Source organism: Convolutriloba macropyga, chromosome 4, assembly GCF_964194025.1.
Source record: "Convolutriloba macropyga chromosome 4, txConMacr16.3, whole genome shotgun sequence".
NCBI lineage: Eukaryota > Metazoa > Xenacoelomorpha > Acoela > Convolutidae > Convolutriloba > Convolutriloba macropyga.
In genome coordinates, this window is record NC_134471.1 from 74,479,508 (window position 1) to 74,505,762 (window position 26,255).

The 26,255-nt window shown below is 35.5% G+C and overlaps 1 protein-coding gene and 1 non-coding gene across 5 annotated transcripts in view; one reads left to right on the forward strand and one right to left on the reverse strand.

The window, feature by feature from the left end:
• LOC142337894 (uncharacterized) overlaps positions 1 to 26,255 on the reverse strand; it is a 164,393-nt gene that overhangs the window by 129,202 nt on the left and 8,936 nt on the right. For 3 of the 4 annotated variants that reach the window (XM_075387516.1, XM_075387514.1, XM_075387517.1), the window contains exons 2-5: positions 21,031 to 21,233; positions 20,047 to 20,262; positions 13,709 to 14,437; positions 1,343 to 1,691 (exon numbers count right to left, since the gene is read on the reverse strand). In XM_075387516.1, coding sequence (XP_075243631.1) covers positions 1,343 to 1,691; positions 13,709 to 14,437; positions 20,047 to 20,262; positions 21,031 to 21,066 — 1,330 coding nt within the window. In that variant the 5' untranslated portion in view covers positions 21,067 to 21,233. The remainder of the gene's footprint in view (positions 1 to 1,342; positions 1,692 to 13,708; positions 14,438 to 20,046; positions 20,263 to 21,030; positions 21,234 to 26,255) is intronic. The other variant, XM_075387515.1, reaches the window with a different exon arrangement.
• Trnas-gcu (transfer RNA serine (anticodon GCU)) lies at positions 3,043 to 3,113 on the forward strand. The gene has a single exon. It is a non-coding gene; the product is annotated as a tRNA-Ser (tRNA).

Here is a 26,255-nt window from a genome sequence, read left to right on the forward strand (position 1 = left end):
TTACCAATTTATCCCACCGAAGATCCCGACAGTCAACCTAAACCACCCAAGCGAGCGAATTATTGTAAGATTTATGCACACAAACAAAGACAGACATGCTGACCATAACTACCTTGGGGAGCAATTAAACATCTCCTGTATGAATAAATCTGAATGATAGAAAAAATTTGATAGAAAGAATTACTCTCGAACGAATAGTGGGAGCTCTAATCAATTGCAACGTGCTTCAGTCGGGCTAAATGGGACTAAGAAAATCACAAGGGTGCTTCAAATTACCTCTTTAGAGGTTAATATATTCCACTACAAAGATTTAAAGTGAAAAAAAATGATACCAGTTTCGACGCACTAAGCATTTGACTTTTAGTATTAAATTGCCGCCAATTGAGTTCAGCTGCTTGAAATTGCGATTGAGAGAGAATTTTAAATCACGAAAAATAAGCTCAAGGGCGTAAAGTCACTCGAAAAGTTAAAAAAAAAACGGTCAAGAGTAAATTTTGCATTAAAAAAGACACGTTCAAAATAACTGCTTCTCTTCGAGAGCAATTAAAAACATTAAGAAGAGGCCAGAGCCAAAGATCGGATTAATTTCCTGATTCACAAAAACAATATCTCTTTCCGAAGGCTTCAGGCTTCAACTACTCAAGCAGACGACTGCCACAGAAACCAATGATGCACTGAGGGCTTTACCTGTTTATCCCAGTTTTGAGGACGAAAAATTATAAGAGTCAGACGAAAAATCGGTAAAGCAAAAATTTGCATTAGAAAAGACCACAGGACTAATATAATTGCTACAAACTTTGTTTGAGAGTAATTACAAAATTGCGAGCTAAAAATTCCGATAGCATGTATTGAATGTTTTTCGACTGTGAAAGCGGTATGGTCAAAAAATTGACAACTAGCTAAACCAAGCTTTCAATTTTTATTTCTTTGAAATAGTTTTGTTGTGGGTAATTTTGTCCATACATGGCGTCACTTGCCTTTAAATTGAACCCGCTTCCACGCTCCCTGTTCCCCCATCGAAAGCCAAACTAACCGGTAAAAACAAAAAATTGCTTTCTTCATATTGGTCCTTACTGAATTAGTAATGCTATATATCGCAGCAAAATTGCAGTAATTTGAATCTCTGAAATTTAATTTTTAAAAATATTTGGATATTTTCCGGTTGTGCCCCCCCCCCCCCCCCCCACCCCAGCTGGTGCCCCCAGTGGGTGCATATTATTCGCAACCCCCAAACGCAGCCCGTGCCAGATTTTCACATAAGGGGGAGGGTGCATAACGAACGTACTGGGGGGGGGGGGGCATAAACGGAAAGGATCTAAACTTTCAGTGATCTCACTCTTACCATCTGATTTGGAAGCTGCATGTTGGGGTTCCAGAGTAGGCAAGCTAGGCGTGTAACAGCTCATGGGCCTCGAAGATTTCCTCTCATCTCTCTTCTCTCTCAAAACAACACTCTCTTTCCCTTCCGAACTTTTCCCACTCTCCGCGGTTTCCTCCCATGTATTAATTGAGTTTATCTCGAGACAGGAGAGGCTTGCTGCCTTGTCCATGCTTATCTTTTTTGGAGCAGTTGTAGTATCTAGGTCAGGAGGCTGTGATTCTAAAGGTTTGTTCTGTTTAACTGCTTCTATGATGTCCTCTGGCTTCGACTCACAGTCGTCAGAGGGAAGTTCATCCGAAGGTGGAGGAGGCTAAAAAGTGAGAATTATTATTATTAAGAGAGGTTTTTGGGTAATCGTAGCTGACCAGCTTTGGGCCATAGAGGCCTTTTCTCAGCTGACTTTTTTCCCCAAATTCCAGGCCGTTCTTTTAATGAGCAGCAATGCTTTATTTATTGATCGCGGTCCCTTTTTGTATCTGAAACGTTGACTTAGCACCAGCATTGCACCCAATGTTGGTGTGAAGCTTTGGTCAACCTGAAGTTATGGTCAAGTGAGCGCTTATCCTTACGCAGGCCGCTTCATAGAGGCAGGGAATAACAGTCAATCATTGGCTAGTGACTCCCGGTTATGTGAAACCAATTTGTGTTATTGTAGCAGGCACACTTGGGGTTGCAGATAATAAATCCGGTTGACATCAGATTAATAAAATCTTCCACATTCTTTAAAATGATAGCGTCTAATTTTAAAAAAAACAGCATCTAATGCACCAGTTCAAAATTAATACACTGGAAATAAATATTGTGGGCTTTAAAACTTATTACTGGACCCCCAGACAAACTCACCACGGAATCGTATTTTTCAAACTAAAGACAAGAGATGCCCACTTTCTATGTTCAGAAGAAAATCTATGATACTCATACTGCGCATAATGAGGTAACAAGATACTCTTAGGATACCTTGATACAGTACTGGACCGACGATATACAATTGGAATACAATGTTTCAGTACTGGTATGCTATGAGAATAGGGTCTGGGAAATTGTTTCACAATTTTTCATGATTTTCCAATTAACATCACGGGAATCAAAACCAAGAATGCTGAATTTTTTCAGAAAAAAGTATCTATGGGACTTATAGTGCACATCATGATTAGCGAGATACTCATAGGATAGCTTGATAGTACAGGACCGACGATATCCAATTTGAATACAACGTTTGAGTACTGATACGCATGAGAGGATCTTTGTGTCCCTCCCCCAGATTAGTTTGTGCACATTATTTGCACCCTCTCAGTTATTTTAAACCCATATTATCAATTAGATTTACCTTTTCAAAAAAGTAAAACCACGCAACACAAATATGTCAAATTTTCTCGATCAAAAAATATTAGAAGTGAAAAATAGATCAGATGCGAAAACAATCAAATTGATAAAGAGTGAAAAAGTGTGCTCCTAAAGGTGATATTTGGAATTGATCACACTGGTAAACTGTTCAATCGGTCCAGATCGTCTAGTGGCTAGGACATTGCGTTGTGGCCGCAATAACCCAGGATCAAATCCTGGTCTGGACAATTCTTTTATTCCCCAAAAATTTGTTCAAACTTTTAAACATCGACCTTAACTATCTTCCCCATCAGTGGATGTGGACTGTCACATTTCAAGCATCGGTGGTTCAGTGGTAGAATTGTCGCCTGCTACGCGATAGACCCGGTTTCGATTCCCGGCCGATGCATATTTTAACTCTGTAGCTAACTTTTCTCGTTCTTAATATATATTATTATTATGTATAAACACAAGACGAATCGAAAATTGACCCAAATATGAAACAAATTAAGTTAAAACAACCGTTGTTTCTCGATTGTACAAACTATACCTCAATAAACACATCACAATAAAATGGCAAGATAGCCGAGTAGTCTAACACGGTACATATCGACCCCAGTATCTTCGGATGCGTGGGTTCGAAGCCCACGCTTTTCGAAGGATTAATTTATGCTAATTTTCACAAACCGATAGCACGACATTTATTAGATAAGCCACAGTGATGTCGAATTGATTTACAATCCAGCGCGCAACTAAGACTTACTAAATTCCTCCTCATTATAGACCCATAAAATTTATTGCCGCGACCTAACTTGGGTGGAGAACTATATGCTCATGTGGTTTTTTGTCAGTCAATTTTGACCGATCGATAAATTTTGTATTTTTTCGAGAAGTTCTCGGTTTTCATTTTTTTGGATTATTTCATTTTTCACATTTTGTTCAAATTTTGTGCAATTTTTTTAGTCTGTGGCTTTTTAGAATCAAACATTTGGGATCAAGAATTTTTGGTTTTTAGAAACATTTTTTGTAGGTGTTTTCGGCGATATAACTTCTGTTTTGTTTTTTTTTTCCGTGACCTTCTGGCAATGTATACTAATTGAGATTCATTTGTTTTCATGGTGAATTTAAGGTATTGTCTGACTAAGAATTTGAGCAACTATAATTTTGTTGAATTTGACACTAAAATTTTTTACTATAATTTTGTTAACTTTCTCCCTTTCTCTGTGATGTTGTTTCATCCAATGGCTGCTCGATTTTGCCACATTTCAATCAAAGCATTAGTCAAATATGAGGGTGGGTTTATGGCTGAGCGTAGGTGTCCACAGAATTCATAAATTCGATTAATTTTCATTGAATCAAATTCGATCTGTCTCAACTCGACAATTGTGTAATACTGCTCCCATGTTTGCAGTTGATTGAATCAAACAATCTCTGCTATAGATGCTCTAACATTCACGCAAATAGTTTTGTTTCAGTATTCCGGAGGTTCCACTGAATCATACTTCATGGTTTTAAAGAAAAAGAAAATACGTTTTCCTTTCCTTAAGAAAATTATCATCTGTTTAATTTTTGCCAATCATAGCTTTATTGCGCAAATTTGGGAAAAACAAAGGAACAAATATTTCTTCAATTGTGAAATAAACTTAAGCGTAGTAAACTTAAGCGTTAGTTTTGTCGGCCTCCACAGTTGTCTGCAAATTATAGGCAAAAAATATTCAAAAAAATACCTAATGTTTCTACAGCTCTTTAATGTTTAGGTACACAAAAACACAACAACTAGCTTTGAGATCTTCTCTGAATAGTGTTTTACAAAAGCTTTACAAAACACAAGTAGAAGAACATAGCTGGCAGATTAACAGAAAATAGCCGTGATAGCTTCGTAGATCTGCAGTCTCAAAAAAGACAGACCAAAAAAAATTTATTCTTTTCAATAAAAACAGATGTTATATTTGATTTGAAATCTGTACAACTTTTTGTTAGCTGCTTCTATTAACTGCTCTTGAATATCCTTTAAATAGTGACACACACTCACTTGAACTTCTCTCTGAATTAAAGTAAAGAAAAGTCAAATTGAGAGCGAGAAAGTAATTTTTGAGAATGAAGAAGTCATTTTTGAGAATGAGGTTATCAAGGGTGACCAAAAGCTTAATCACGCGAATGAACAGAAAACTCGCTCCACTAAAAAGCAGAAAATGACTTCACGTACCCAATTCAATTTTATGAAGGAATGAAAAAAAAAGAAATATTGAAGTGGTTGTGATGTCATATGGTCCTAACAAAAATCTTGTTGACAAAATAAAAGACATAGCAGAACAATTCCTGAATTACAATCCAAAGAAAACAATTAACTAAGGACTTGACAATAAATACTTCAACAGACAACAAGCCCTTGTACCTATATGCCCAGAAATGCACATGTACTAATCCTATCCACATTAAAAACAGCCCATAAGATCTGTCATTAATGACATTGGGTGATAAGACAGCTATAAGAACAAAAATACTAGAAAACTAAAAATACTATTTTTTTTCGAAATCATAAGAGCAAAAACCTACGCACCGAAGCAACTTATTCGACGATTTTAGACAATTTAAGCAACAGACAAGAAATGTCATTAATGAGACCGAGACAAGACAAAAATGTGAATAATAAAAACTCGCAAGGCTTTGAACTGAAACAAGCAAATCAATTGATATAAACCTAATTAGTAACTTATGAGACCCATCCTTATAGATATTAAATGATAAAACACCTAACAGTACAGCAAAAGCTCCCGAAACTCGAAAACTCAATAAAATTTTTTGAGAATAAAAATAGTGTCGAAGTAAAAAAACCACTAGCCATGAACTCGGACCATTAATTAGGTTCATTTATGCCTCATCAGCAACCAATATTACCCATCAATAATGATACTACGTGATAATAAATTTTATTAAAAAATGGACAGAAACCGAATATTCACTAATATTCTGTGACAATCAATAGTTTCAAAGTCCAAAAAGGATGAACTGCCCGCTGCTGAACTAATCAATTACAAATGGGGCAAAAAGAACACATTCGTATTATTCTGATAGAACTCAAGAAAAGAAAAACTGAAAACAAAGGTCTCAAATAATCTCACGCGAAAACAAAATCGCTTTCAAAAACCAAAAATTTAATCGAAAACCGATTTCGAACACAACTTAGTTGATTTGACTAAAAATTACGCTTCAAACCTAGTCGATTTCTCACTCCCTTTTGCTAATTCAGTGTGATTAAAATTATCACTCTAATATGACTTCTTAATGAAGTCAAAGGGCCGAAAAATTTGTAAAACGATTCAATACAAAAACATATAGCAGGACAAAGCCTGACACATTTCAAAGAAATCTCATTGACTTAAAAAACCTATTGGACTATAAATGGATTAGAAAAACTTTTTTGAGAAAATTGCGAAAAAATTGACAAAAACAGTAAACTCAATGTCAAAAAGCCGAAGGTGGACAAGAAACCACTAGCGATAAATCGGTTTTCTGTTCAAACACCATTTTCTCACTATTTTAAAACTAGAGGAAGCGCATTTCACGCCGCAAAAGCCCTTACTTTTTCCCTCCACTTCCTGTTTCGGCGTGACCACAATCATCAGTGCAATTCGACTTCGAAAATCAAGAACAGATCATGAATGTCAACAGATCTTAACAAAAACATAGCCGCACAAGTTGTAAAACAATTCAAAGAAATTTCATGGACTAAACCAAAAAAAACTAGTCCAACACCGACTATGAATGGATTGGTAATACCAATTAGAAAAAAAAGCGACAAAAAAATCGAAAACAGTTAACATAACCGACTAACGTCGGGCGATCCTCTCCCGATCTAGTCAGTAGTTAGTCAGGGTGTAGTGAGGCTAGCTTTAAATTGATTCCACTTTGCGACTTTCAGTTTTCTAGCCTTGAAGTCAAATTTTAAAAATTTGCAAAATATTGCGAAAATTAAAGATTAGCTTAAATTTTGCAGTAAAAAGGTTCAAAAATTTTTTGTCTCTGGAGTTATGCCAAGTAACCCATCTGCACGACTTGAAAGTAATGATCGTCAAAGTCAGAAAAGGACAAAAATACTCAAAAATTTTGAAAACAATAGCAAATTTTAAATTCAGGATATAAAAATTTTCAAAACAAATTAATTGTCTCAAGAGAATGTCTAGTATCCCTATTTGAACCTTTAAATAGTTTCACTCGCTCATAAGGTTTATAAACTTGGTACATGACAAAAAATTTCCGAAAATTTGAAAAAAATTAAACTTTATCCAACAATTGCTAAAGCTGGAGTCATTAAAATATTGATAACCATACCACTAACTCTGGACACTATGCGTTATCTTATTATCAAATCTTGCAGGAGGTCCCTAGTACCCTGTTGCCGGAGTAAATGATAAGAAATTCAAAAAGATTCGAAAAACTCTAAAAAGTTGCAATTACTTTTAAAAATTGCTGATATTAAAATCAACAAAAGAGTCAAGGAAAGAGAAGAAACTTGAACAAAAAAGAGGACAGAAATACCAACCGACAGAAAAAGAGAGAGAGAGAGAGAAGGAGAGCTATGAATATTTTTCATACTGAGATTCGACTCCGTTTTCCGGCCTCGTTAGTAAACAACGAAAAACTGAAGTGCAAACAAAATTCAAAAGTTTCCAGCAGTGAAAAAAATGTTTCCAACCAATTTTTATTCTCTGGAGCTCTGTTTTGTAACCCATATACAAGACTTGAAACGTTTTGTTGGCCAGTGAAGATTGTTAATCTCAGAAAAAGAATAACAATTTCAAAAAATAAACAATTGCAAAATTTAACAAAATCTTGCTAAAATTCGTGCTATTAATATCTTCAGAACAATTTCATTGTCTCCAGAGACCATCCAGGAACCCTATTTCAAGCCTTAAATAGTTTCATTGGCTCTTGAAGATCCTAATGATAAAAATCAGAAAATTTCAAAAATTAAAATTTACCAAAAAATTGCTAAAACTCGAGTTATTTTGATAACCATTTCATTGATAAGTATTGATAACCATTTAATTAACTCTAGAAACTATAAAGCAATTCATTACCAAACCTTGGCCCATGGCTACGCAATAAAAAAACAAAAAGATACAAAAAAAATTGAGAGAATGGAATGCTATCAAAACCTGAAAAAGCTGCCTGGCCGCCAAAATATTTTAGAAAACTTGAAAAAAATTTCAAGCTTTATCAAAAAATTGCTAAAATTAGTAATATTAAAAAATTGATAACTATACCCAGGCCAAAAAATTTTCCAGTTACTTATTATCAAACCCTAAAGGAGGTTTTCTGGCTCACAGGGCTGGAAAAACATGAACAATGACAATATTGCAAACTTTGTCACAGTGCAAAATTTGCCAAAAAATGCTAAAATCTGATTTTAATATCATGAAGAACATTCCATTACATCTCGACGCTATGATGTAACCTATACTCAAACCTCAGAGGAGGTTATGTGGCTCTTGAGGCTGGATAAAACTAAAATGACAAAAAACTTGCAGGTTGCAAACAAATTGCTAAAATTTGGGATAAAAAGTTGAAAACTAATCCATGGTCAAAGAACTTTTCCAGTAACTTATCATCAAACTCCAGCGGAGGTTTTCTGTTAGGCTGCAAAAAACCTGAATAATGCCAATAAATGTCAAGAAAATTGGAAAAAAATTTTGTCAAAAAAATGCTAAAATTCTTTTGCTGTTGAAATCTTGACAAACATTCCATTACATTCAGAAACTATACAGTAAACTATTGTAAAAACCTAGAGGAGGTTCCCCGGTTCTTGACGCTGGAGAAACCTAAAAACCGACAACAATTTTCAAAGAACTTGAAAATAACGCAAGTTAAATTGCTAAAATTTGTCAATTTGAAAAAATGAAAGCTATTCCGTTGGCAAATAGAAAATTTTTCAGTAACTTATTATCAAACCCGTAAGGACGTTTTTTGGACCCTTCGTCTAGGAAAACCGGAAAACGTGAATAATGAAAAACAAATGCCAATAAAATTGAAAAAAAATGCACGTTTTGTCAAAAAAATGCTAAAATTTGTGTTATTAAAATTGAAACCATTCCACCACCACCAAAAACTATGCAGTAACCTATTATAAAGCCCTAGATGAGGTTGCTTCAAACCTATGGCTGAGAGAACTTAAAAAATGACAAACATTTTCAAATAAAGCCGGCAGTTTGCCGCAAAATAGCGGCGATAGACGCTTGTGGCCGACCATGAACTGAAACAACTAAAGAAATAAGATTGACAGATCGACCACCAGTTTTTTAATAGACCAATAAACTTTTTGGGTTAGATTCGGACTGTCACTTATGGGGAGGGAGGCTGTGGGCAACAGTGGGGTGCGGGGACAGAGCGGTGGGAGGCAACAGTGGGGGGTCGACAGTGGAGGTGTCTTCAACCTCTAAGAACCGCCCTTCACACCATAAGTCTCCAAAACAGTTTGAGCTGAAACAGAGTTGAAAAGCTCCAAGAGAAGTTAATGCCCGCTGGGCGCTAGCTGTTTACTCCGTTTTTGAGGACGAAAAGGCAAAAAAGTCAGACGAAAAATCGCATGAAAAAAGACCGACAGGAATAATATAATTGCTACATTTGAGAGCAATTAATGAATTTCAAAAAGCCTCATGTGAAGAAGAAGCCACTAGCGATAAAGCGAAATTTTGTTCAAACACCGTTTTCTCACTGTACTACAAAATTGGAACAAAAAATTTCACGCCTCAAAAACCACTTGCTTTTCGCTCCACTTCATGTTTCGGCGGCACAGAAATCATCACTCCATTTTGGTTCTTGAACAAATTGTGAAGATTCCGGAATCAACTTCAAGTAAAACACAACTTAAAACCTAGCCAATCAGTAACTGATAAAACTATTACTTTCATTATACCAATCGGTTTGAAACAACAAACTGAGGAAACCAATTTTCAGGGGAAAACAAAGGTGCATTTTTTGCAGGAAAGTTTCGCCGGAAAGTTGGAATTCAAAAACATTGCTTATAATATATCGTCGCTTTAATTTAATTGTGTTCAACAAACAAAATTAAAGCCATGGGAAAACATAACAAAAGATACATCAAAAATCGAGAACAAATTGAGAAAAAGGAAAGGAGATAAAGAGGAAATCATAAAAGACTGTTAATTTTTTCTGATGACGTTCTCTAAAAACTAAAAAAGTCTTGCTAACTGTTCTCAAAACAACTTAAGAAAGGGTCCGTGCTGATTCATTTAGCACTCAAACGAGATGGGGAACACTTACCATGAACCAGAAGTAAAAACTAAAAAGAAATGCTAAGTTGGTTAATTTAATTTTTATGAAAAAAGGCCTATCAAATCTTTGTTAAAATGGTTTAGAAAACCCACTTTAAAATGAGAAAGTAAAAGCTAAAAAACCAGCTGCGAAAAAACCGTACGTGGTCAAAAAATATTTGGCCCGAGTTGCAGAATTTTTTCACACATACTTTTACACAACTAGACCAACACGGACCATGAATGGATTGGTAACACCATTTAGAAAAAAAGCAGACAAAAAAAATCAAAAACAGTAAACATAACCGACTAACCTCGGGCGATCCTCTCCCGAGCTAGTCAGTAGTTAGTCAGGGTGTAGTGAGGCTAGCTTTAACTTGATTCCACTTTGCGACTTTCAGTTTTCTAGCCTTGAAGTCAAATTTTAAAAATTTGCAAAATATTGCGAAATTTAAAGATTAGCTTAAATTTTGCAGTAAAAAGGTTCAAAAATTTTTTGTCTCTGGAGTTATGCCAAGTAACCCATCTGCACGACTTGAAAGTAATGATCGTCAAAGTCAGAAAAGGACAAAAATACTCAAAAATTTTGAAAACAATAGCAAATTTTAAATTCAGGATATAAAAATTTTCAAAACAAATTAATTGTCTCAAGAGAATGCCTAGTATCCCTATTTGAACCTTTAAATAGTTTCACTCGCTCATAAGGTTTATAAACTTGGTACATGACAAAAAATTTCCGAAAATTTGAAAAAAATTAAACTTTATCCAACAATTGCTAAAGCTGGAGTCATTAAAATATTGATAACCATACCACTAACTCTAGACACTATGCGTTATCTTATTATCAAATCTTGCAGGAGGTCCCTAGTACCCTGTTGCCGGAATAAATGATAAGAAATTCAACAAGATTAAAAAAAACTTGAAAAAATTGCGAATAATTCTAAAAATTGCTGATATTAAAACCTTGAAAACATTCCATTACATCTAGACGCTATGCAGTAACCTATAATCAGACCCCAGAGCAGGTTATGTAGCTCTTGAGGCTGGATAAACCTAAAATGACAAAAAATTAAAAACTTAAAAAATTGCAGATTGCAAAAAAAAAAATTGGGATAAAAAGTTGAGAACTAATCCAAGGTCAAAAAACTTTTCCAGTAACTTATCATTAAACCCCAGCAGAGGTCTTCTGTTAGGCTGCACAAAACCTGAATAATGACAATGTCAAAAAATTGAAAAAAGTTGTCAAAAAATGCTAAAATTCCTTTGCTGTTGAAAACTTGACAAACATTCCAATTCAATCAGAAACTATACAGTAACCTATAGTAAAAACCTAGAGGAGGTTTCCCAGTTCTTGACACTGGAAGAACCTAAAAACCCACAACAATTTTCAAAGAACTTGAAAATAACGCAAGTTTTATCAAAAAATAGATAAAATTTGTCAAATTAAAAAATTGAAAGCTATTCCGTTGGCAAAAAGAAATTTTTCTGTATCTTACCATCAAACCCGTAAGGACGCTTTTGGACCCTCCGTCTGGAAAAACATGAATAATGAAAAATAAATGCCAATAAAATTGAAAAAAATTGCACGTTTTGTCAACTAAAAACTATGCAGTAACCAATTATAAAACTCTAGAGGAGGCTGCTTGAAACGGAGGCAGAAAGAATTTTAAAAATGACAAACATTTTCAAACATAGCCGGCAGATTGCCGCAAAATAGCGGCGATAGACGCTTGTTGCCGACCATGAATTGAAACAACTAAAGAAATAAGATTGACAGATCGACCTCCAGTTTTTTTAATAGGCCAATAGACTTCTTGGGTTAGATTCGTACTGTCACTTTTGCCAGGCAAATTTGCTCCACAAGGAAAAAGCCCCAATGGAGTTTTTTCAAAATTAAATAGTCGATATTAAAACTCGACTCTATTACTCAGGAATTAGGGCATTTAATTTTGGCACTACTTAGATGCACACTATTGACCCTTAATTACTAAATTTTCATAAAACTTGAAGTTCCATAAATGAGCTCAGAAGTCATTTTTTTAATGAGGTTAGTCAAGCAATTGACCTAAAAGCAGAAATGACGCAAACACGAACACAAATATTAACTGCAAAGCAGTAGAAGTCACTGAAGTCATTGCAAAAGTCAATTGCAAGAAGTCAAGTTAAGACGAAACACAAATCTGTTAGACGATTTAAAAAAATTAGGAGCGCAAGCAGAAATAGCCGCCTGGAATTGCTGACGCGGCTATTAAAAAGCTTAAAAAAGTGTAAAAATTAGTATAAAATGGCGTGTTTTTAGTGGGAGGGTGCACCGAGGGGCTTATGGGGAGGGAGGGATGGGCAACAGTGGGGTGCGGGGACAGAGCGGTGGGAGGCAATAGTGGGGGTCAACAGTTGGTGTGTCTTCAACCTCTAAGAACCGCCCTTCACACCATAAGTATAAGTCTCCAAAACAGTTTGAGCTGAAACAGAGTTGAAAAGCTCCAAGAGAAGTTAATGCCCGCTGGGCGCTAGCTGTTTATTCCGTTTTTGAGGACGAAAAGGCAAAAAAGTCAGTTGAAAAATCGCATGAAAAAAGACCGACAGGAATAAAATAATTGCTACATTTGAGAGCAATTAATGAATTCCAAAAAGCCGCATGTGAAGAAGAAGCCACTAGCGATAAAGCGAAATTTTGTCCAAACACCGTTTTCTCACTGTACTACGAAATTGGAACAAAAAATTTCAAGCCTCAAACTCCACTTGCTTTTCGCTCCACTTCATGTTTCGGCGGCACAAAAATCATCACTCCATTTTGATTCTTGAACATATTCTAAGACTCCGGAATCAACTTCAGGTAAAACATAACTTAAAACCTAGCCAATCAGTAACTGATAAAACTATTAGTTTCATTATACCAATCGGTTTGAAACAACAAACTGAGGAAACCAATTTTCAGGGGAAAAACAAAGATGCACTTTTTTGCAGGAAAGTTTCACCGGAAAGTTGCAATTCGAAAAACATTGTTTATAATATATCGTCGCTTTAATTTAATTGTGTTCAACAAACAAAATTAAAGCCATGGGAAAACATAACCAAAGATACATCACAAAAATCGAGAAAAAATTGAGAAAAAGGAAAGGAGATAAAGAGGAAATCATAAAAGACTGTTAATTTTTTCTGATGACGTTCTCCAAAAACTAAAAAAGTCTTGATAACTGTTCTCAAACTTAAGGAAGGGTCCGTGCTTATTCATTTAGCACTCAAACGAGATGGGGAACACTTACCATGAACCAAAAGTAAAAACTAAAAAAATTGCTACGTTGATTAATTTATTTTTTATGAAACAAGGCCTATCAAATCTTTAATTGTTAAAATGGTTTAGGAAAACCACCTTACATTGAGAAAGTAAAAGCTAAAAAACCTGCTTCGAAAAAGCCGTACGTGGTCAAAAAAAAATTGGCCCGAGTTGCGAAATTTTTTCACACATACTTTAGTCGCTCTTTCGCAAGCTGGTCTGAACAAAAACACCACTCTCTCTTCTCTCCGCTCTCCATTTTTAATCGACAAAGAACCACAATTTTTGCACGTGCGGCATTGACTTTTACATCCTGTTTCAGAATAACTGGATAGATTAAAAATATAGGTCAAAAGTCGTAAAAAATACCCCCATTTCAGTGGACTTTAGCCACCCCACAACGCTACAATTTGATGAAATGGGGAAAAGGGTCAATTATTTTTCCAATCTTACCACGGATTCAGTGTCAGTCGATTCCATTTTCTCGGTTTCTAGATCGTCATCAAAGCCATCATCATCATCATCAACCACTACAATGTGGTCACTCACAACAACACTTTTGGAACGCTGGTTGTTAGTACCGTCACAACTAGCTATGACTCTGACGTCATCTCCATTTTCAACTGGGCCCTCTCTAACATTTTCAAATCGAGCGACAACATTCTTCTTCAACCTTGCGGTCCCTAAAACGTCGTCAGCAGATTCTGTCTCCAGGACGACGTCTTCCAAACGGATTTCGGTTGAACTTTTATCTACTAGAAAATTTTCGTCCGCAGCACTCTCAGTGTAAAGACGTTCTAACTCGCTTTGAAATGCGTTCGCAATTTCGATAGACGCTTCGAAAGGTTTCACGACAAAAGAGCGTGTTCGATTTGAGTTTTCGTCTGTTTTAGGCTCCTTGCTCTTTCGACTTTTCGGGTTGTATTTTGGGTCATACTTTCTAGGATTTGGCAACTTCGAATTTGCTCCTCCGGCGGAATAAGAAGAATTGAGATTATGCAAGGAATGAATATCGGAATGAAGAGGTGATTTGCTTCGACCGTCGCCTGACAACGATTTCGGTCGTTTTCCTGATGAGTTTTGAGTTGTCGTGTGGTTTGATTTAGCAGCTTCACCACTTTTCACGATGCGGTCTGCGGAAAATGTTGAGAAACTTGTGCTTTCTAGATCGGCATGACTCGGCTACAAAAAGTAACAGGTCAAAAAGTAACAGGTCAAAAAGTTACAGGTCAAAAAGTAAAGGTCAAATAAGAATCTCAACATAAATCAAATTTGCTGTTGAAAATTTCTGTTCTAATTCTTTTCACCCCAACATCATTAAACCTATTAAACTTTTCACGCCAAAAATCTGTCCCCAAAACCGTACGTATACCTAATTTTTGGAATTAATCCCAAAATTTCTTATCCGAAAGCTACGCTTTCAAAAATTGGATGTTAATGGTACCAATTATATTAATATCACAGAATTATGATCCGGGTTAAATGATAAGGGTGAAAATAGGGGTGAAAAGGCGTGACATCGAAATTCTTTTTTTACACTACCAAAAATAATTGAAAGGATATAGTGATACAATAATGTAAAAATAGTTAAATGCTAGTGACCTCTTTGAAAATAACAAAATAAAAACAAAAACAGGTATTTGTTGTTCTTTACCAACAGAGCTTTTAGCTAAAAAATCTTTATTATTCGACGAGTATCTATTTTTAACAGATCGTAAATGCCAACAAAGCGATTTGTATGCTTACAAATTTTCTGCTCAAACCATAACTGCAGAATTATTCTCGTGGGTATGACAAAGCAAGATGATTATATCAATTATCGATTTGATTTTACAGCTATGCAAAAGCAGAGCTTTTTCTAGTCTAGAACACAATTCAAATTCAACTGCCATTTTCTAATACAAAAAATAAACGAAAAGTTGTTCAAAGGCTACTTTGACTTGAGTAGAGTTCTGCCCACCAAACAGTAGAAATGGCAATAAATAATAATTCTGTTTTGACTCAATGGCCACAAGGACCATGCAGAAACAATCTACGCACACACGAGTATTATTACTCTAAACAAAACATGGATTCGTTCAGTTGTGATCGGTCGTTTGTTCGTTTTCATATTTAGTCAGCTGGATATCTTTAGGCCTCAAGAAGACAGTTTAGCACATTCAAATTAAAATATTCAGTGTATTTCTCCTAGTAACTGCAGTAACTTTTAAATGAGAGTTAACAAGAGGCAAAAAACATAGCCGGCAGATTGCCGGAAAATAGCCACGATAGACGCTTGTGGCCTTCCATGGAATAGAAACAACTAAAGAAATAAGATAGACAGATTAACCACCAGTCCTTTAATAGAACACAAACTTTTTGGGTTAGATTCGGCCTGTCATTTGTATGATACACGTACACTCTATAAGAAAAAAGCCCTAATAGAGCTTTTTTGAAATTATCATTCTGAAATCAAAAACTCAGGACTTAGATGCACACTATTGATATTTAACTAGCAAATGTTCTAAAACTTAAAGTTCATTAAGTGAGTCCAGAAGTCATTTTTTGAGTGAGGTAAGTCACGCAATTGACCTAAAGAAGCAGTAGAAGTCAAAGAAATTGAAAAAAGTTCATGCTCGCAAGAATCATTGATGGCGGCGACGAATCAAAAAACATAGCAGGACAAAATGCAGGACTGAATTACAATCCAAAGAAATGATTTAGCTTTGACCTCAACAAAAAAATAAGCCGTATTAGATGTCCAATGAGAACAATTAGTTTGACACCATTGAGATTAGGCAATTTTACCACAAGAACAAACAACAAGCAAGACTAAAAAAATCAGATCTATTTTTAAAGACATGGTCAGAACAAAAAACGACTTCTAAGAACTCATGCCACTAATTAAATTTTCGTGTTTTTCATTATCAACCGATGAAGCCTGTCATTATTGAGGTTAAATGATAAGACTGCAATAAGTCCAAAAAAATTTGCAAAGCTCAAAAATTCACAAATAGGTTTTCAAAAACGGGCAGCGTATAAGTCAAAGAAAGCATTATGTATAAATTGAAAAGATTTTAATAAAAAGAATAGCGTTTTTAGAAACCAATGAAAACGGTCAATAATGAGATAAAGATATAAGATGAAGTTAATGGCAAAAACTCACAAAACCCAAAAATTCTATAGTAATTCTTCGAAATAATTGATGTTGAAGTCATAGAAGGCATCAGCCTTGAACAAAAACGATTTAATCGACTAAAATAACCCCTATTAGCAACCTAGAGGCCTGTTATTATTGAGAATAAAGGTAAGATAAAAATTTTAAAAAAGTACATCAAAAACTCAAAAATTAACTCATAATTTTTGAGAAAAAGTAGTGTCAAAGTTATGAAAACTAATAAGTTATTAACTCGGACCAGTAATTAGGTTCTTTTGGCCTCATGATCAACCAATGAGCTCTGTCATCGATGATACTAAGCCATAAGACAACAGAAATAATTTTTGAAGGAGGGCAAAATAAAAAATAAGTCCAGGTCATAAAAAGTTTCAGCTGCCCCTTGATGAATTCTGGGAATTTCAATTAGGCGCAATTAGAACAAGTTTGTATCATACTAAAATCACTCAAGGAAACGAAAACAGAAGTCAAATTGACAAACGTGAAAAAACTCCCTCTCAAAAACCGAAAATTTGTTCAAACACCAATTTCTGACTCCACTTTAGAGGTCGTTTGAAGAAGTCACGCTTTAAACCTACTCCTATTTTCGCTCCCTTTAGTACATCAGCGTGACTAAAATCACCATTCTTTGACTTCTCAATAACGTGAAAAAGCCGAAAATATCTCAGTGAAAAGACAGCACACCAATCAATCCAAATCCTTTGGATTGTAAAAAAACCACGATGTCCCCAATAATAGCCGCTATCGCTTCGCGGCTATTAAGAAACTTTTTGCTCCAAACACATTATGTAGTAGGCGTGTTCGCCAGTTCCTTCGTTCTTTCAAAAATCATAATGTAATCACTCTTATAAGGGAAAAACATCAAAACAAATGCCCAACTAAGAAGTACAGATATTTTTGAGTATTTTCTTGATGTTTTCACCAACACTGGCCACTATAAAACACAAGATAACATAACTGACTAACTTCGAGTGGATTGCTAGCAAACGACCGGCAAGCGGTTGGCTTTGTCATGAACTAGCCACGGTTTAGTGAGGCTATATCTAGCTTTATTGAAAGGGCGTGATCTGAGAGCAGCGGGAGGGGTGAGGGGGGTTCACCGGAGGGGGACTGATGGGGGCAACGGTGGGGTTCTTTGGCTGCACGGATCCCGTACTGCCTGAACCATGTGCAGGGGTGGGGATGGGGGTGAAGTGAGGTGAGAGGTTTGTTGTGGGAGGGGGTCAACCTCTAAGAACCGCCCTTCACAACAAAAGTGTAAGTCTCCAAAACAGTTTCTGTGAACCGCATACTTGGAGACTAGTATTAAAGGCAAAAAAGCATAAAAAATAAATCACTTTTCTTCAACATAATCGCGAACTATCAGAAAAGGTACGCGCTGTTGAAATCGTATCGCTGTTGAAATCGTAGTCTAATCCAATTTCAATTAATTAGATTTATAAAACATCCCTGCATTGGTTAAGCTAAACTAAAAAACTATGAATTCAATTGGAGCCTGTTGAGCTCAATTGCGGCGGGCTACGGAGGTTTTGAAGTCACTTGTGGTTTTACAGGCTTGTTGTACGGGATTTCCGTAAGAGTGCAACATCGACCACTTGAATAATTAGATGTTGCAGTAAACAAAGGAAAAATTACTTAGAGTCCGTTAATTTTTTTCAGAATAATAGCCCAAAGTTTGTTAAAAAGCAAAGCCATTCATAAGCAGTTTTTGCCATAACAGATAAGTGAGCATTTCGCATAGTGCGATTCAATTTGAGCCACAACTTTCAAGGAAAATAAACAGCCCAATTAGAAGCCAGCTTGGCTTAGGGAAGCTAGCATTAGAAGGTGGGTGCATGTAGTTGGAGTGGGAAAACTAACTAAAAAGTTAAAATGTTCCTATGACTTTTAGCTTTCACCTGCCATTCTTCTGGTGTTAAGAACGTAACCGACTAATATCGGGCAAACGGGTCGTGCTCTCCGGCCGTTACCTGTACATGTTTTTTGGACCAAACTTTAAAGGGGTCAGATGAAAAATCGGCGACGCGAAAAATTGCATAAAAAGACCAACAGAACTAATATAATTGCTACAAACTTCGTTTGAGAGCAATTAAACAAAAGAAGCTAAATGAATATATACCGCGTGCATTACTGACAGAGGGTATCTGACGGAAGCGTTTAAATAGGACGACGTTTCAAATAAACGACAGCCACATATTTCATCGAAAGGGCTACAAATAAAAAACACAATTTCAATACACCATGATATTTTTGTTTATGCATTACATCCCAAAACTCTAGAGAGGCTATGAACAGCTGTCTGCAAGCGTTTGCCTTGCTTTATTATTTCTCATCAAAATGGATGTCTGTTACGGAAGTCTTCGCCCGCATAGTATTAATATATAGGTAGGATGCAATTGTCATTCATTTGAACCAAAATACGAAGTCATTTATTTCATTTCTCATCAGAAAAGAGTACAAAATATCTGCCATTTGGTCTAATATAAATATTTGATACTATATAAGAAAAATTGAGTATAAAACGAAATTTAGAGCGCGCCCGTCGCATCGCAGAGAATTGAAGCATAAAAGTGAGAACATAGAGGGTAGATCGCCGGACAATAGCCGCGAAACAGACAGCTGAGACCTCATAAATCTAAAGATTGCCAAGCGGTTCATAGCTCTTGGAATAAAATTTCCATTCTTAAACTCTCAGCGTTTTAAGCCAGAACTGAAGCAAACATAACCAACTAACGTCGGGCGAATTGCTCTCAAGCGACTGGCCAGCGGTTGGCTTCGTATACACAGGCTAGGTTAAGCATAATTGAGAGGCGGTGGGGGTGAGCGGGATGATAATGGGAGTAAAATGTAGCTATTGAAGCGTATTTTAAGCCACTACAAAATGGTAAGCTGTCGTTTACTCAGATCAGCTGCCTAATATTGTGAACTAATTGAAAAAGAATCAACAATTAACACGAAAAACAAAACAGCTGCGATGCAAAAACCATAAATGAAATTTTAGACCAGAATCATAAATATTGACCAAAACTGAAAAAAAAGCAGTCAAGAATTTCAAAACAGTTTGAAAGGCATTAAACAAAATTTTACAACCCAAACCATCAGCTTGGAGCTCACCGTAGAGCACTAAAAAATCTAATAAATGAATCCAATCTTAGCACACTTTTGAGCTTACTTTTAGTTTAAAATAACAACCGACAACTGAGTGCAAAAGCCTGTTATTGTGAATGATAGAGCAAGTTAGTTCACACAAAAGGCAGGAAGTCAAGCGTGAAAAGGTCACTTGGAAATATCAACCCACTTATGTAAAAGAAAACCGTTGAGCAAAATTTTAAAAACAAAATGGTTAAGGAAAATTTTGCAAAAAAGACAACTACAATGATTGCTTCAAACTTTGTTAGAGAGCAATTAAGGAGAGGAATTTTATATAAACAAGCTCACAACTAGTGTAATTTAAAGTTGTAATTTAAGCATATTTTTTAACAATAGCTTATGAACGTTATGAAAAACACAAGCAGCATCCAGTAAAACGCTTCCAACATGTCCAGTTGATAAATATCATGCAATTGCTTACTATAATAGCTTTTTACCCCAGCTGATAAAAATTAAAATTTATTAAAACGCTCGAAATTAGACTTACATATGCAGCATGAATTCCTCCGATTGGAACAGCACTAATGGCGTCTTGTTCTTTTCCATTTCCACCATCAACTACTTCATTCACCACAAATACAGCAGAAGACGATGTAGGAGATACTGGTACTGTTGGTGTATTAGTACTTCTTCTGTTAGTTTTGTCCATGTTTCCATTTGGCAATGCAGACAAAGGCACAGTTGTCCCGTTGAACAGCTGTTGCTATTACAAGCGATGCCCACTTTCAAATAATGTATTACTAGTCGTTTTACTTGAAATATATTTGCTATTTGTAGAAGTAACAAAAATGTTTAAATGGACGCAAGGACTTTAGGCATAATTTGCAGTGAAACAAAAATGTTAAAAACATGCTAAAAAAAAGTTAAAAAAATTTCATAGCATTGGCAAACAAAAATGTTAAAAACATGCTAAAATTTCATAACATTGGCGTTAATAGTTGTATGTGCAACAAAAGACTTAAAATATGTGCACAAAGTCATAACATACGAATTTTAGACGCAAAAATGGGTGCAAAAAGTTTCACAAAATTGGCAAACACGAAATTTAAATACTTAATTCCTCAAAAACTAAAACTCAACATAAATGAAACGGGCAAATTTTCACGGAATAATATATTTTATGTTAGGAAAATCTAAGCCATAAATACTGTAAATAAACGTGCTTATTTTACGATAAAACATTCGATGATTCAACTTATTGGCTGCACAAATCTTTTGATAACTGCTTTGATTACTTTCATAATCAAGTAGCAACTCCAGTGACTGATGACAAATACTTCAAACAACTAGAAATTGAAACTAAGATGAAACAAATTTCTGCCGACACCAATTACTGATCCAAAGTGCGAGGAAAAGAACCGAAAAATTAAAACTCTGAGTTAAATGAGATAATGGAATAACGTCATGCAAGTTCTGTTGTTATCTCGACTAATTGTCGCATTTTTAAACAAAATCAGCTCTAGGGCATCACCAATGCTTGTTTTGACTGTACAAGTCCACTGTTCATTCTAGATTAGTTTCCGATTGACGCTTTCAGTTGGCCCACAACTGACTCCTGCTGTTTTTGTGATGGGTAAGGGTGATAATAATACGCGGGCGTGAACACCACGTGAACGAATTATAGAGTGCCGGTGAATAGAATAAAGGTGAACAATTGGACCCCATTCACCCATTCTGAAAAGGCATGAACAAATAAAGTGTTATAAGACTTGTGAACACAATTTCCTTCATTATAAAATGGGGTTTAAATCCCCTACAGCAAATTTGTAAAGAGTGAATAAATAGATTTATAATCAGAGCTCTCCAAATTCACTTTTACGTGTGTGGCTATAATATACTATATGAACAAAAAATCACATCTTTCGCCGTCTCAAAATACCACATCAAAATAGAAGTAAATAAATACTCCCGCAAAGGTTAGAATAGTCTTTAGTATAAAAACGCAAATAGAGACAGAGGTATGCATAGCGCCTACTGAAAGTAAAACGCCTTATGGGGCGGATTTTGAAAGTGGGAAAGCTTTGTTTGATGGATTTGAATTCCTTTCTTCTTTCGTTTGAGGAATTATTGAAGCAGTAATAAATACGTCAGGAAGATTCAGTATAGTTTCCTTAATTTGCTCGTACTGTACACACGTTTCAGAAATACACCTTTTTTCGAGAAACTTATACGCCCTTACCGCGCCATTGCAGTCAAGATGAGAGAAAAACAAAAAAGCACGATAAACCTATAACACGCCGCTCTAAGTTTGCCCGCAAAAACTATTTGGGAAATTTTTAGCTCTGAAAAGGCACTCCGAAGAAAATATTAACAAATGTCAAGCAAAATGTATGCGCGTTATCCATTAAATGGATCAGTTAACAATTCGTCCGAAACAAAAAGAGTTCCAACAAAAAATTCAAATATTGAAATATAATTTGCAATTCTTAACCTGAAAACGTTGATTAAAAAAATGTTAAAATATTTTAGCAAACAGTTTGAAAATTTTAATTTTCATTTATGAATTCTCGAAAATCCGCACTAAAATCTTTAAACTTTTACCTCAATGTTTTTATCCAAGCAAAGATATTCATTTTTCGTTCAGTTTCTATAATTACGTAAATGGCATTAAATGCACAGCACAAAAATTGTTGGAAAATTTCCAAAAATGCAAGTTTTCGTTTTTAATCTCATAAAAAGCAAAAACGCATGTTTCAATAGTGAGCAAATCAGATAACATATTTACTCAGAACTAATCGAAAAACAGCCTCTTAAACTCATTATCTCCAGAAATACATTTTTTCTTTGAAAAATTTCGGAAAAGTGACAAAATCTTAAGTTTTTTAAGTTAAAAACTGTTTTTGAGCCGTTACAGCCTTGAAAACTGATTAAGTATAATAGTTTAAACATAACCGACTAAACGTCGGAAGAATTGCTCTCGAACGACTAGTGGGAGCTCTAATGACTTGCGGCCTGCTTCAGTCGGGGGTGGGGGGAGGGAGGGGGGAGCCTACATGGGACTAAGAAGTTCAATAGTGGGCTTCAAATAACCACATCAGAGGTTAACATATATCACTGTTAAGATTTAAAGTAAAAAATGGCACCAGTTTCGGCGCACTTTTCATTTGACTTATAGTATTAAATTGCCGCCAATTGAGTTCAGCTGCTTGAAATTGTGATTGAGAGAGAATTTTGGATCACGCGAAACGCAAAAAGTCAAGGGCGTAAAAATCACTCGAAAAGTCAAAATTGTCAAGCGAAAATTTTGCATAAAAAAGACACACACTTTTACACTAATTGCTATGAACTTCGTTCAAGAGCAATTAAAAAGATATCAAGCATTCTGCGATAAAATTTCTTTTTTGTTTATACCAACAAGGTGAACCCCAATAATATTCTGCTCTGACTATTTTGGAAAAACATTTATAAATGAAGAAAAAAATTTGGTCCTCCGACTGTTTTCTTTTCAGATATTTGCAGATAAACAGGCCAATAACTGTTCGACGGGATTTTGCTACACGTTGGGGAAAATTGGTATAGTTATGCCACTGCTATTTTTACTTCTATTCCACTAATCTATGGCTCCATAAAAAAACATCATGACCTTGTAATTGCTATTTTTTTTTAAATTACATGACCTTGAAATTACAAAAAAAAGTTGAAAAAATCCAAATCGTCTTTTGCGGACCCTAATTATACGCATTCGTTGCTAAAATTTAACTGGCTCCCTCACAAAAAAATCAAGCAGATCTGTGGCAGAGGAACATTGCAAAAATTGCCAGTTTTCTGCTTTTTTTGTACAGAATATGAACCCCTGATTTGTTGCTTAAGAAACATGTTTCCAAAATATTATTCAAATGAGAGAAATTTTGGTCCCGCGAAAGTTTGGTTTTCACATATTTGAACTAAATCCACTTGTAAAGTATCTGACGCCAAATTGCAAAAGGGCAGCAGAAGTGGTAGGACTATAACAGCTGTAATTTCTGACAGCCCCTTAGTTGGTGCCGATACTATCTATCCACATCCTTGAACATAACGATCAGTTGCCGATAACTGACCATATAAACTGACCAAATCCGACTGTCCAAACTAAATGGCACAGTTAATGCGAGCCTGTTTTTCCAGTTTAGTCAATATTGGCCAACTGATCTTTTGCGCAAATATAGAAGTCCTTCAAAGACTTCATTTCTTGAAAACGGCTGGAATTCCTAAAAAAATTCACTCTTCCCGCCTCAGATACGCGTCACAGAAGTAGATTAATACGCTTCACTCCATTGAATTATGCAAATTATATAAGGTATAGTATATTTAAAAGCCTGATAGGCAACATGTCCGAAGTCAAATTAATGAGCTACTCAAGAGCCAGCATAAAACAGCAACAGAAAGACCAGAAAAAAAATCTGCTTTATTTGCGCTTTGTCATCGGAAGAACTGTTTAATCAAACAAACATTTATTCCATAGAAAACAAATATAACGCTGCATATTCTCCCAATTGTTACATGGATACGTTCAATTAATGTAACAGTGGGAAGCTTCCAGGCAATTAATTATTATCCTATTTTCCATTTGTCACCATCTTTCATAAATCTATTTCAACAACTTTGTTTGAGCTTACGAGCTCTAATTCTAGCACGTTGAAGGGTCTTTCCATCACTATTTCTAGCACCGGGAACCATTGCTTTTACTGAAGCTTTTGGAAGCCATTATTTTCAGACTAAAACGGCTGCGTCCACCCCCCCCCCCCCCCCCCAAAAAAAAAAGGAACAAAGCCGCGATAGACGCTTGGGGCCTTCCATCAATTGAAACGACTAAAGAAATAAGATAGGCAGATCGACCACAAGTCCTTTAATAGACCACTATGCACCATTATTTGGGTTAGATTCGGACTGTCAATTTGATGACACATACGGTCTACAAGGAAAAAACCCTAACAGAGCTTTTTCAAAATTGATATTCGAAATCAAAAACTCAAGAATTAGGGCATATAAGTTTGGCGCTACTTGGATGCAAACTATTGATCTTTAACTAGTAAATGTTCATAAAATTTAAAGTTCCATAAGTGAGTTCAGAAGTCATTTTTTTTGAAGTAAGTCACGCAATTGACCTAAAAGCAGAAATGACGCCACGCACACAAATTTTGACTGCAAAGCAGTAGAACTCACTGAAGTCACTGAAAAAGTCAATTCCAAGAAGTCAGGTCGCAAGAATAATCGATGTAGACGACAAATTAAAAAAACAGCAGGACAGGGTCTGAATCACAATCCAAAGAATTGATTTAGCTTTGACTTGACAAAAAAGGAGGGTCAGATGTCCAATGAGAACAATTAGTTCCACACCATTGAGATTAAGCAATTTTACCACAAGAACAGAAAAAACAAGCAAGACTAAAAAATCGGATCTATTTTTCAGACATGGTCAAAATCAAAACCGAGTTTTACGAACTCGGTTTCAACCGATGAAACCTGTCATTAATGAGGTTAAGTGATAAGACAGCAATAAGTTCAAACAACATTTGAAAACTCAAAATTTCAATAATAGTTTTATTTAAACAAGGGCAGCGTATAAGGCAAAGAAAGCAAAAGCTATGATTTAAATAGACTTCAAGCAACACAAAGAGTTTTTAGAAACCAATGAAAAGAGTCAATAATTAGACAAAGATATAAGATAAAAAAGTTAACAACAAAAACTCGCAAAACTCGAAAATTCTTGAAACCATTTGATGTCGAAGTCATAGAAGGAATCAGCTTTGAACTGAAACAAGTTAATTGGATAAAATAACTCCTATTAGCAACCTATGATGCCTGTTTTTAAAAATAAACGATAAGACAACAAACATTACAAAAGTACAACAAAAACTGGAAAATTAACCATTAATTTTTGAGAAAAAGTAGTGTCAAGTCATGAAATCTAATAAGCTATTAACTCGGACCAATAATTAGGTTCTTTTGCGCCTCATTATCAACCGATGCGACCTGTCAGTGATGATACTATGTGATAAGACAACAATTGACGCACGCGAAAAAAATTCTCAAAAACCGAAAATTTGTTCAATCACCAATTTCTGATTCCACTTCAAAGGTTGTTTGAAAAACAATCAGGCCTTGAAACTATTCTAATTTTTACTCCCTTGGGTACTTCACCGTGACTAAAATCACCACTCTAATTTGACTTCTCACTGACGTTAAAAAGTCGAAAAAAGCGTGAACAGATCTTAAAAAAAGACAGCACACCAATACAATCCAAATCCTTTGGATTATAAAAAAAACAACGGTGTCCCCAATAATAGCCGCTATTAACACTGGCAACCAAAACTTTTAATCAGTAGCTTAGAAAAGTTTTGAAAAACAAGCTTCAAGGGACGGTGACAAGATAGAATTTAGGTGAGAAAGAATATTTTTGATCTCTACTCGGGTCTTCCAAACTTCAAGTCGGTATTCATTATCACGCGTAGGCCAATATGATATGACAATTTCGAGTCGCATTGATCAAAAGTAACCACCAGTTGGTCGAAAAAGGTGGCATACTGCTTTTCGGCCAGTGATTTCCAATTGAGTAATTTCCAAATGAGTAATTTCCAAACTATTTTCTAAATGAGGCCTGAATTCTTCAGATTTTCACCACTTTCTATGAACTTGAGATGCAAGTGTCCATATAAATGACCTTTTTTAAACATTTTTTGTCATTGTCAATTGGTTTCACACTTTCAAATTAGCGCG